Consider the following 9,659-nt stretch of genomic DNA (forward strand, 5'->3'; position numbering starts at 1 on the left):
GCTTTATAAGTAAATCTAAAACAGTTCTAGTTCCACGTTTAGGAGCATCATACCACGGGTTATTCTTTGTTTTTTAAGTTGTGGATCATTATACTTTGCGCTTATTCAAGGCCAACAAAGGATCGATAAGTGTATGACGCAGAGCATATGATGATGAATAATCCGTAAACAAAAAAGAAAGTAAACATGAAAGCTGAGATCGTACTAATGAGGAGTATAACTCGAGTTGTTGTCTCTGACCCCTCCTACATGTGCTAGCACCCTGATATCCTCCATACGAGGTAAACGCAGGATATCCTGATCCCGGATCACAATTACTAGTTACTACTTACCCAACAGCGTCGAATGAGCATCCATTGGAGGCAACGTGCATCCAGCCTTACAGCCGATGAAGAAGCTGCCAAGTGTGGGATACGAACGGATTCTCTCACTGGTGGGTTCCATTCTGCAACTTCAACCTGCAGGGGGAGTCCATCCCACTGCAGACTGTCAATTGGATTGTTGGTGAAACGTGCAGAGACTGTAAATGCAGGAGGGAAAAAGCAAAGTGAGAACTGAATGTCACCATCCGATAATAGCCTAGGCTGCTAGGATGTGGCGGTGGCTCAGACGTCGATCTGCTTTTAGCTGCGTCTACATTCTGCAGAATTGCCCATAGCCAAATCATTAGCCAACAACTATCAAGGATCATCCGTATCCTCATTTCCATCGGCATCACCATTATTCAGTCAACGCTTATTCCTTCCTCTTGAACAGTACAACTGTACCCTCGCGGGGTACTATGCTTGACCGCCACGTCCTCCACCGTTGACTACCGGCATCTTCCAACCGACACTCCCATCCCTCCAGAATACACACCATAATCAGCTTGAGGATTGTTGTGGCGTAAAACCTGCCGGGACTAGGGATCATCAAGCATGTCAACGTCAGACTAGGTCTTACCAAGTTACAATAATAATAATGAGGGGTAGAGTTCCCCTCACCAGGCGGTGTTTCCCAGCCCCCAAATTGGCCAGTCCACGCTAACATCTGTCATTGTCAGAGGGCTGCTCTCGGGTACGTCCAGAGGCACATCTCCCGCGCGTAGCTGCTTGTTTGCTCTGGCGAATCGAAACCCGTCGAATGCTTGCGGATTCTGGTATCTGATCCGATCGCGATCGCGCATCATCGCTCGTTGCGGGATACATACCCAATCACCCTCTGCGACTTCGAGTCCGTCAGAAAACACGAATGGGGCCAGCGCTTTCCGTCGGACGGTAACTGCCTGAATCAGCAAGGGCTGCATGTAACCATCCAGAAAGGATTGCCAACACCCACTGGCATCCGAATTGGTGCAGCGAATCGATTCCCTCACAAAACTGTCGAGGAGCGGCATCTCAGCCACCCTTCTCCTGCATGAGCCCGCGAGGTACTGTTGGATCTCGGCTCGAAGCGGCTCAACGTAGTCGTTATGCAGACAGAGATCCTCGATGGCGTATGTGGTGGTCTAAGTTATCGCTAAACGATTAGCCTTAGAGTTTTCCTCTTTGATCCGAAAGCTCGGTTCTCCCTTGCTGCCTCACCATTGCCAGCTGGTGTACCGAGCCAAACCAGACCGCGATAATCTCACCAACCATTCTGGTCGTGGTCCATTGTATTTTCCGTGGCGACGTGTCAATCAGCCACTGCATGCAATCCATCTGCAGGTGGTTAGCCGAGCTGGCCAATTTGTGCCGAAAGCTGAATCCAACCGGAGCATCTTCTTGCATAGAGCTGGTCGATTTGGCCCTCGTTGCTAACCGCTTCTCCACAATTGGCTCCAGATAGCGGAATAGTATCCTGACGGCGTAGTGTTGTCGCGTCACTAGGTTGGCAACGGACCTTGTTGTGGTCGGTTAGGCCAATTCAGTCGTTGTGCATCAAGTACTCACCGTCGGAGGAAACCCGGTGTGATACGCAGAATCTCAGCGGCTAGGATGACCCTCTGCGGAAATTCCAGCGCAGCCGCGGTGAATTCAAGATTCTGCGCTGCGACATAATTAGCCCGGTGGTATTGACGTGCCAAGGAGGTAATCGTACCAAGGTCCTCCCCGAAGAAGGCAAAGCAGTTGACCTTTGTGACGGTTCGCTTGATCATAGAGAACAATCTGCAATGCACGAATCCTGCTGCAGTCAGAATTGAATGAAGCATAACCGAAGGGCTGGCCCCCACTTACCGTCGTTACCAGGCACTGCAAGCTCGTCTGCAATGGCAGTCTCGACGATCCTCTGTAACTCGGGCATTAGAATGGGCAGATGAGCCGTAAGTCTACTTCGCAAGGCACGGACAAAGCCGGTCCCCTCGACGCCTCGTTGGTCTTGCCACTCGAAGCCAAACATGGTGTATTTGGGTTGTAGAATCTACATCTTGTGTTACCTTCTGCGTCAACAGGGTCAGGGGGCGTACCTCTTTAGCTACAGCATGTAGTGACAGGTTTTCAAGCGGCGCGTTGACCAGCTCCGTGATAAGATCGTTCGACGTAACCAACCAGTGATCATTCGACGGAGTAGATATCATAAATGGCTTCCCCTCTGCCTGTTTGAGTCAGAACGTATCACTGCCTGAAAGATGAAGAACGTTCACACACTGAAAGATATGCCTTGTCAATGATATCTGGACCCCGGACCAGATACCACAGACCGCGGATGCGTCTGAGACAGAATACCAGGAAGGTGATGAGAATGTCAAGCATAATGGCTATAGTCAATTGGTATCATGGAAACATTATGCTCACCATCACCGGACAACAGTCGAGACGTTATACAGACGACAGCCATCTCGCCAGGGCCCCTCTTCGGACTTCAATGTGCGTCTAAGCGATATATTGACATGGATTTGGCGCTTGCCAACACCAACAGCGATATGCATGAATTTCACTGGCTAGGGAATATGTGCACTTATGTACTCGCTTTCAGTAGCGAGTACATAAACCGAGCCGCGTCCGTTGCGTCTTCCTCGACCGGATCGTCGCCTCCAACCCATCATGCTTTCTGACGCAGTCTCGGCAGTGATCGACTGGATCGCTCAACGGGTTTCCTGTGTTAATCAGGAGTATCCAGCTCTGGCGGTTGCAGTTACTTCTGCTTGTGTTTTGGTCCTATGGAGAATATGGCGGTTCACTATATTGCCTTCGTATTATCCTGACGATCCGAAGGAACTACCGTACTGGATTCCTTGTAAGTTATCCCCCCTTAGCATTGAATATCAAACTAATCACGTCTAGCCCTGGGTTCGTATTCCCTGTGAGACACTGCTACGCACTTGTTGATTTGCAACTAGGACATGGGGCGGCATTCTTCAGCAATTCCAATGCCCTCCTATCCAGAGCAAGGTGCGTCGCCATTCTCCGCTAAGGCATCGTAGCTCACCAAGTACCTAGAAATTACTACAACAACATCCAAGATCCGTTCGCCCTGACCATTGCCAATTCCCTCATCTACGTCATTACTAAACCCCAAGATGTCGCTGAGGCGTACCGCAACACCGACACTCTCTCCTTCAACGAGTTTGTGCAAGCGATGATGCGCGCCTGCGGGAACACAGAGTCTTGCGTAAAGGCAATGTACAACCCCCTGTCCAAAGACAAACCCGGGTTCCCCAACCCGCATGGCAAACCGCTGGCGACTCTGGCGCGCCAGATGCACATCCACCAATTGTATCCGGGGGATAATCTGGACTTTCTGGAGAAGCAGTTTCTGGACTGGGTGGAACCTCGGCTGACCATGGATGCGCTCAAGCGGGAATGTCCTTATGCGATCCAGAGTGATCTTCCAACGGCAAAGAAAGACGACGGGATCGTCCTGCCGTTGATGCAGTGGTGCTCTGATTATTTTACTCGGGCCGGCCAGCGGGCGTATTTTGGGCCGGCATTGGATGGGATTGATCCTATGCTCCCGCAGACGTTTATAGTCTTTGACGAGCTGAGCTGGCAGGTTCTGTATCAGTATCCTAATTTCCTGGCGGGTGAGATGAAATCCGCGCGCAATGCAATCCAGCGTGCGTTGAAGAAATATATCCAACTGCCCCAGGAGACGAGGCAGGGGGATGCATGGTTCACAAAGGCGATGGAGAACGAGATGCGCGCGCTGGGTATTAGCGACGATGACATTGCGACGATGCTGGTCACAATATACTGGGGGTATGACTTCCTGCGATTTACTTGCGATTGCATACCAGGAAACTGACAGCGTAGGATCAACACCAACACGCGCAAAGCAGCGTTCTGGTTACTCACCTACATCCTCCATTACGGTCCTGAGCACTACGTCGACATTATCCGGCGCGAGACGCTCCCTGCCTTCTCGCCTGACAAGACAATTCCCGACCTGGACTACCTACACGACAACTGCCCTCACCTCGACGCCATGTGGAACGAAACGATCCGCCTCTCCGCGTACTCTGCCTCCGTGCGCTTCGTTACATCCGACACCATCATCGGCGGCAAGATCCTGCGCAAGGGAAACCGCCTGATGATCCCCTACCGACAACTACACTTTGACGAGACCATCTTCGGCGGGGACTATCCCGTCGAGGAGTTCCGGCACGAGCGGTTCATGCAGAAGGGCCGGAATCTGACCCGGAGCGACAACTGGCGGCCGTTTGGGGGTGGGACGACGCAGTGTCCTGGTCGCTATGTCGCCAAGCGGTTTGTGTTGTTGTTTGTTGCGATGCTCTTGCGGCGGTTTGATGTGGAGCTGGTGACGAACAGGATTCCCGCGGCTGAGGAGGGGAAGCCTGTGCTGGGGATTATGTCAATTAAGGATGGAGAGGATGTGTTGGTGAGGTTGAGGCCGACAGTGATTTAGTTAGGTGTAGTCGTATGAACTCGGCATCTCCATGATTCCATCCCGATTTACTGTCCATGTCAAAATATGTTTCACCTCAGGGTGATCTGTCATCTGGCATCTGCCTCGTCAGCTCAAACACGTCACCATCTCGCATTTGGAAAAACTCCCCGTTTGAAGTCACGATCCCACCGATCTAGACTCGATCAACAATCCAGCAACATGACCAATCACCAGCGGAGGTCCGACAAAAATGCCCGTTTCGGGAAAATTGACTCACCCTGCGACAGCCATACCAGCCACGCTGAACTCAACCCCGAATTACGAGTCATGTTGCTTCAGATCGATCCAACGAGGTGATCGGCCCTGTCAATTGAGTTTACCGGTCATGTGACTCATGCCAGACCCACACAGGGCTGTGCCGGTTGATGGCGAGGTGTTGCAGGATGAAACACGAGGACCTGCTTGACTCATTTTTGAGGCTTGCATACAGCACGCCTTTGTCATGGACCAACCTAACAGCCGTGTCCAAATAGGCAGGGGGAGTAATGATGCCTTTCCATCTCAGACTATGTCGATTCATTGAGTCTCCCACCTCGCGGAGGTTATGACTACGGCTAGCTGTGAAATCAACCACGGCACGAATCTTCGCGAAGAAACCTGTGCCCTGTCGCACGATTGATTCAAATCTTCGGCATTGAGCCCTCGGTATTTGAACGGCGATCTCAAACTCGGACAATCGCCGAGCAGAGTCCCTCTCGCAGTGCTATCCAAAACCGTCTATCGAGCGTGACCTGTGTGTCGAATCGAAGATCAAAACATGAAACTGCCCCCCCGGGTTATGGAGGTCAGAGATTCTCCGAAGATACTCCGTATAAACTCCAGTCTACAGATCACAGCCCTAAGGACTACCGTCTTTCTAGATCTTGACTTCCTGGATGTGATGAAACAGGGGCATGCGTCCAGTTCACCGAGCCTGCAATTGAGGTCGGCATTTATCTTCTATCTTCCTCGGTTGAGGGCAACTGCCGGTTTCAAGATGGAGAGAAGAGGTATAAAGATGCTGCTCGCATCGCTCTGAGTCGGAGAGAGCAGAGGAAGCAGACAAGATCACTTCATTCTCATCAGTCACCGTTCCTACTAGAGCTGGGCTCTATTCATTCTTTTCAGGATCATTCAAGACAAGATGAAGGCATCCATCACCACCGTCGTCCTCCTCGCTGGGCTTGCCGCCGGTGCACCCACTAGAACCATTCATTCCGACCTTGAGAAGCGTCAGTTCGGCACCGGCACCGGCACCGATGGACTGAGTGCTCTGGCCTCTCTCTTCCCTATTCTGGGCGGGGGCGGCTCTTCCACCTCGTCTGGTCTTGGTGCTCTGGCCTCGCTCATCCCTTCTCTGGGCGGCTCCTCGTCTGGAAGCGGCTTCAGTCTTCCGGGATTTACCTTGCCCACGTCCATGCCCGGCCTGGGCAGTCTAGGTAGCCTGGGTAGCTCCGGCTCCTCCGGCTCCTCTGGCCTTTCGGGACTGGGCGGACTGAGCGGTCTCAGCGGCCTCAACGGGCTGAGCGCACGCACCACTGCCTCCAGCGCCGAGGCAAGCAGCAGCGCTACCGCCGCCGCCAGCTCCGATTCCAACTCGGGTGTCACCCTCTCCGGCCTCCTCGGTGGTTAGTCATCCCCATTCACCAGAAAAGTCGTATGCTAAACAACCAACCAGAACACATCGCTAAACGCGACCTCCTAGGCTCCACCGAAAACGGCGTCACAGACAAAGACGCCTGCCAACCACTCACCTTCATCTTCGCCCGCGGTACCTCCGAACTAGGCAACATGGGCTCCATTGCCGGCCCGCCCGTCGCAACCAAGCTGCGCTCCCTGCTCAGCAACAAGGTCGTCGTCCAGGGCGTCGACTACCCAGCCTCCATCGAGGGGAACGCCCTGCTCGGCGCCGCGGGCGGGCCCACAATGGCCAGCCTGGTGAAGCAGGCGCTGTCGCAGTGCCCCGATACCAAGGTCGTGGTGGGCGGTTACTCGCAGGGCGCGATGGTCGTGCACAATGCGGCGAGCTCGTTGAGCGAGGGCCAGATTGCCGCGGCGGTGCTGTTCGGCGATCCGTTCAAGGACCAGGCTGTTGGCAAGGTGGCCACGGCGGATGTCAAGGAGTACTGTGCGGCTGGGGACCCGGTTTGTCTGAATGGGGTGAATGTGCTGGCGCATTTGAGCTATGGGGATGATGCGGCCGAGGCGGCGCAGTTTTTGGTTACGGCTTCGGGGGTTAAGGCTTAGCTTGCTTGGTTGGCCTTGATATATGGATATGGATATGATTATGGATTATTGGTTAGATGATTCGCTCGTTGATTCGGATGGGATGTCGCTCTTTAGCTGGTGTGGCATGGCATGGCAGGCGCTGGCGCCTTGGATACTTAGGTCCCTCATTTGTTGGTTACTTGAGGCTGTGACTCATTTTATGATGTGAAAGAAAAGGGAGAGAAAATATGGTTAAGAATAATATTAAGCTATCATTCTTCTCTTACTATTATCTCAGTTCATTCAGGTATTCACTAATCTTGACTCTATTCACTCCACTTATTGAAACTTGTTTGTTCAGTCACCTACCAAGTGCCACCTACAAATGGAAGTAGTGAATATCAAATATCAACCATGATTATATATACAGCCTCATCTTCCTTTCTTATCTCAACATCTTCCTTACTCCTCATTCGACTAGAACGACGATCCAGAATTTGAGTTTGACTTCCCCACGATGCGCCGAAGGACGAGGGCCACAACCTCAAGAAGGCGGAGGGCACGAAGAGGAACTTCAGGGGCTTTTGAATCTGCGGGATAGCCAGGAATGGGTAGATTGGCTTCGGTCTGAGATGGTAAAACCGTGGTGGACGGAGCTCTGGGACCATCTCAGCAAAAACAACGAGAAGGAAAGGGAGAAGGGCATTGGCGATATCCGGAACAGAATACTAAGTGGCGAGGCGCATGGGGTCCTCAAATACAGCACAGCCTGACCCTGAAGGGTTGAGTGGGACGCAGCCGATCATTTAACGCGATTTTACTACAATGTGAAGGATGTCAATCTGCGATCTTGAGATGGTGTGTTCTTCGGGAAGAATTGGGCAGACGACCTGATGGATACGGTGGTAGGAGATACCAAGTCTTACAGCACCAAGTTGGAAGGCTGAAATGTGCACCCCAGAGAAAAGGTTCTCCTGGAGAAGAAATCTGATGGGTTCGACCGGATTGAGACATATTGGAAGTTTCGACATATTGTGGAAGCACTAAAGTATGTTGAACTGGCCCCAGATGCCGTCAACCTCACCGACAACAAAGCGTTGTCAACCAAGCAATTGGCAGAGTTTGTCGCCTCGGACAAACCAAAATCGTTTTCATTAATGAGTGTCTGACCGACAATACGTTCCAATGATGCCTTCATAGAGGGGAATGGCCAAGGCCCTTCCTGGAATAATCACGGAGCCGTCAGTTACGACAGATGATGAGGCAGCTATTAGCACCTATGCATCACTCACCAGATACAGTGCTAGGACCTCACTTAGCAGACAAAGAGATTATCGTTACCTCAATAAGTGCTGAGAATGCTCCACTGGAGCTAGAGTTCCAATCTATCATGCGCCGCCCGCCCGCCCCCTCTAACATGATGGAAAGAAATATAACATTCACAGCTGAGGATCAAAAAGATCACCTTGGAGACAGCGGTACGTCAGGAAAACAGATATACTTTTAAAAGGATTATAATAACGACTGGCCTTTGCTTGTTATCAAAACTGGTCTTTCTGAATCAGAAGCACAACTATGAATTGATGCACACTGGTGGTTCTTAAATTCCGGCTATCAAGTCAATACAGTCATACTCTTTCATATCTAGAGTTCCCCCAAGCACAGAGTCATCTTAAAAGTCTATAACCTCAAACCTATCACCCCCAGAATCACGCGTGGACTACAGGCAGAGATTGAGCGCTTTATAAATATTAAGCAGGGCTCCCGTGGGGGGGGGGGGGGGGGGGGGGGGGGGGTATACACCACACCCCAGGACTTTGAGAAAGCAATTGAGAGGCCCACCAAATATGCGAAACTTACAGATGAGGAACTGGCGCGAATGGGAGCAAAGCTAGACTCACATGGCCTCATTGTTCCTAACGATGAGGAGGAAGAGATTCCACTCTTGCAAAATCCAACTAGGCTGGCGGCGTCAGGTTGGTTCGATGAACCATTGCTGCCTGTTGACAAGCAGCGGCAAGTCTTGTTGCGTGCTGCCGCCACGCCCTTCCAATAGCTTGAGCATGTCATATCCTTAAAAAATGCTAAGAATGCTTCACTTGAGAACCGTGCTGTGTGCTGCCGCCAGCTCGCAGTCCCCTGATCATGTCATGAGAGACCACACAACACCATACGTCCCGTTGAGGAACTTGAGATCGTCTATGTATCGGGCAAGTCGTGTAACATTGTGAATCAGCCTGACTCTCCCGCAAAACAAGGAAACACAGACCTGCTTTTGGCAACCAGGAACACATCTCCAGATGAGTTGCTTCTCCGTAATAGTCGGGTCTTTCTCGGGCCCTCGATCCTGACCTGTGTAGTTGACCGTCGAAGATCTCGTCCTGCTTTGTCAGTTTGCCATTAATGACGTCGTCGTGTAGGACACAGGAGATGTTCAGAGTCAGAGTCAGAATAGAATCTATGGCGGAGAGGTGATCACTGATCAGAGGAGTAGGAGAATAAGAATTGACAGAGGAAGTGTGGGAGATAGTGAGGAGAGATAGAGGAGAGATAGAGGAGAGATGGAGGAGAGATGGAGGAGAGATGGAGGAGAGATGGAGGAGAGA

General features: G+C 51.7%; 3 protein-coding genes across 3 annotated transcripts; 2 read left to right on the forward strand and 1 right to left on the reverse strand.

Annotated features, from left to right (window-relative positions):
- Positions 1-735: 735 nt before the first annotated feature.
- On the reverse strand, positions 736-2,711 carry Aspvir_000396 (putative cytochrome P450; the record flags this gene model as incomplete). The annotated part of the gene is made up of 8 exons (XM_043265532.1): positions 736-901; positions 984-1,486; positions 1,563-1,860; positions 1,911-2,007; positions 2,059-2,142; positions 2,196-2,379; positions 2,426-2,554; positions 2,607-2,711. 8 exons carry the CDS (start codon positions 2,709-2,711, stop codon positions 736-738), a joined length of 1,566 nt encoding a protein of 521 aa, XP_043121467.1.
- Positions 2,712-3,002: 291 nt separating this feature from the next.
- On the forward strand, positions 3,003-4,824 carry Aspvir_000397 (cytochrome P450; the record flags this gene model as incomplete). Its single annotated transcript, XM_043265533.1, has 5 exons — positions 3,003-3,195; positions 3,243-3,248; positions 3,299-3,350; positions 3,399-4,157; positions 4,212-4,824. The coding sequence occupies 5 exons, from the start codon at positions 3,003-3,005 to the stop codon at positions 4,822-4,824; spliced, it is 1,623 nt and encodes a 540-aa protein (XP_043121468.1).
- A 1,165-nt stretch (positions 4,825-5,989) lies between these two features.
- On the forward strand, positions 5,990-7,092 carry Aspvir_000398 (carbohydrate esterase family 5 protein; the record flags this gene model as incomplete). Its single annotated transcript, XM_043265534.1, has 2 exons — positions 5,990-6,473; positions 6,524-7,092. The coding sequence occupies 2 exons, from the start codon at positions 5,990-5,992 to the stop codon at positions 7,090-7,092; spliced, it is 1,053 nt and encodes a 350-aa protein (XP_043121469.1).
- Positions 7,093-9,659: the final 2,567 nt, after the last annotated feature.

This window comes from Aspergillus viridinutans (genome assembly GCF_018404265.1).
Source record: "Aspergillus viridinutans IFM 47045 DNA, scaffold_1, whole genome shotgun sequence".
NCBI classification, from domain to species: domain Eukaryota; kingdom Fungi; phylum Ascomycota; class Eurotiomycetes; order Eurotiales; family Aspergillaceae; genus Aspergillus; species Aspergillus viridinutans.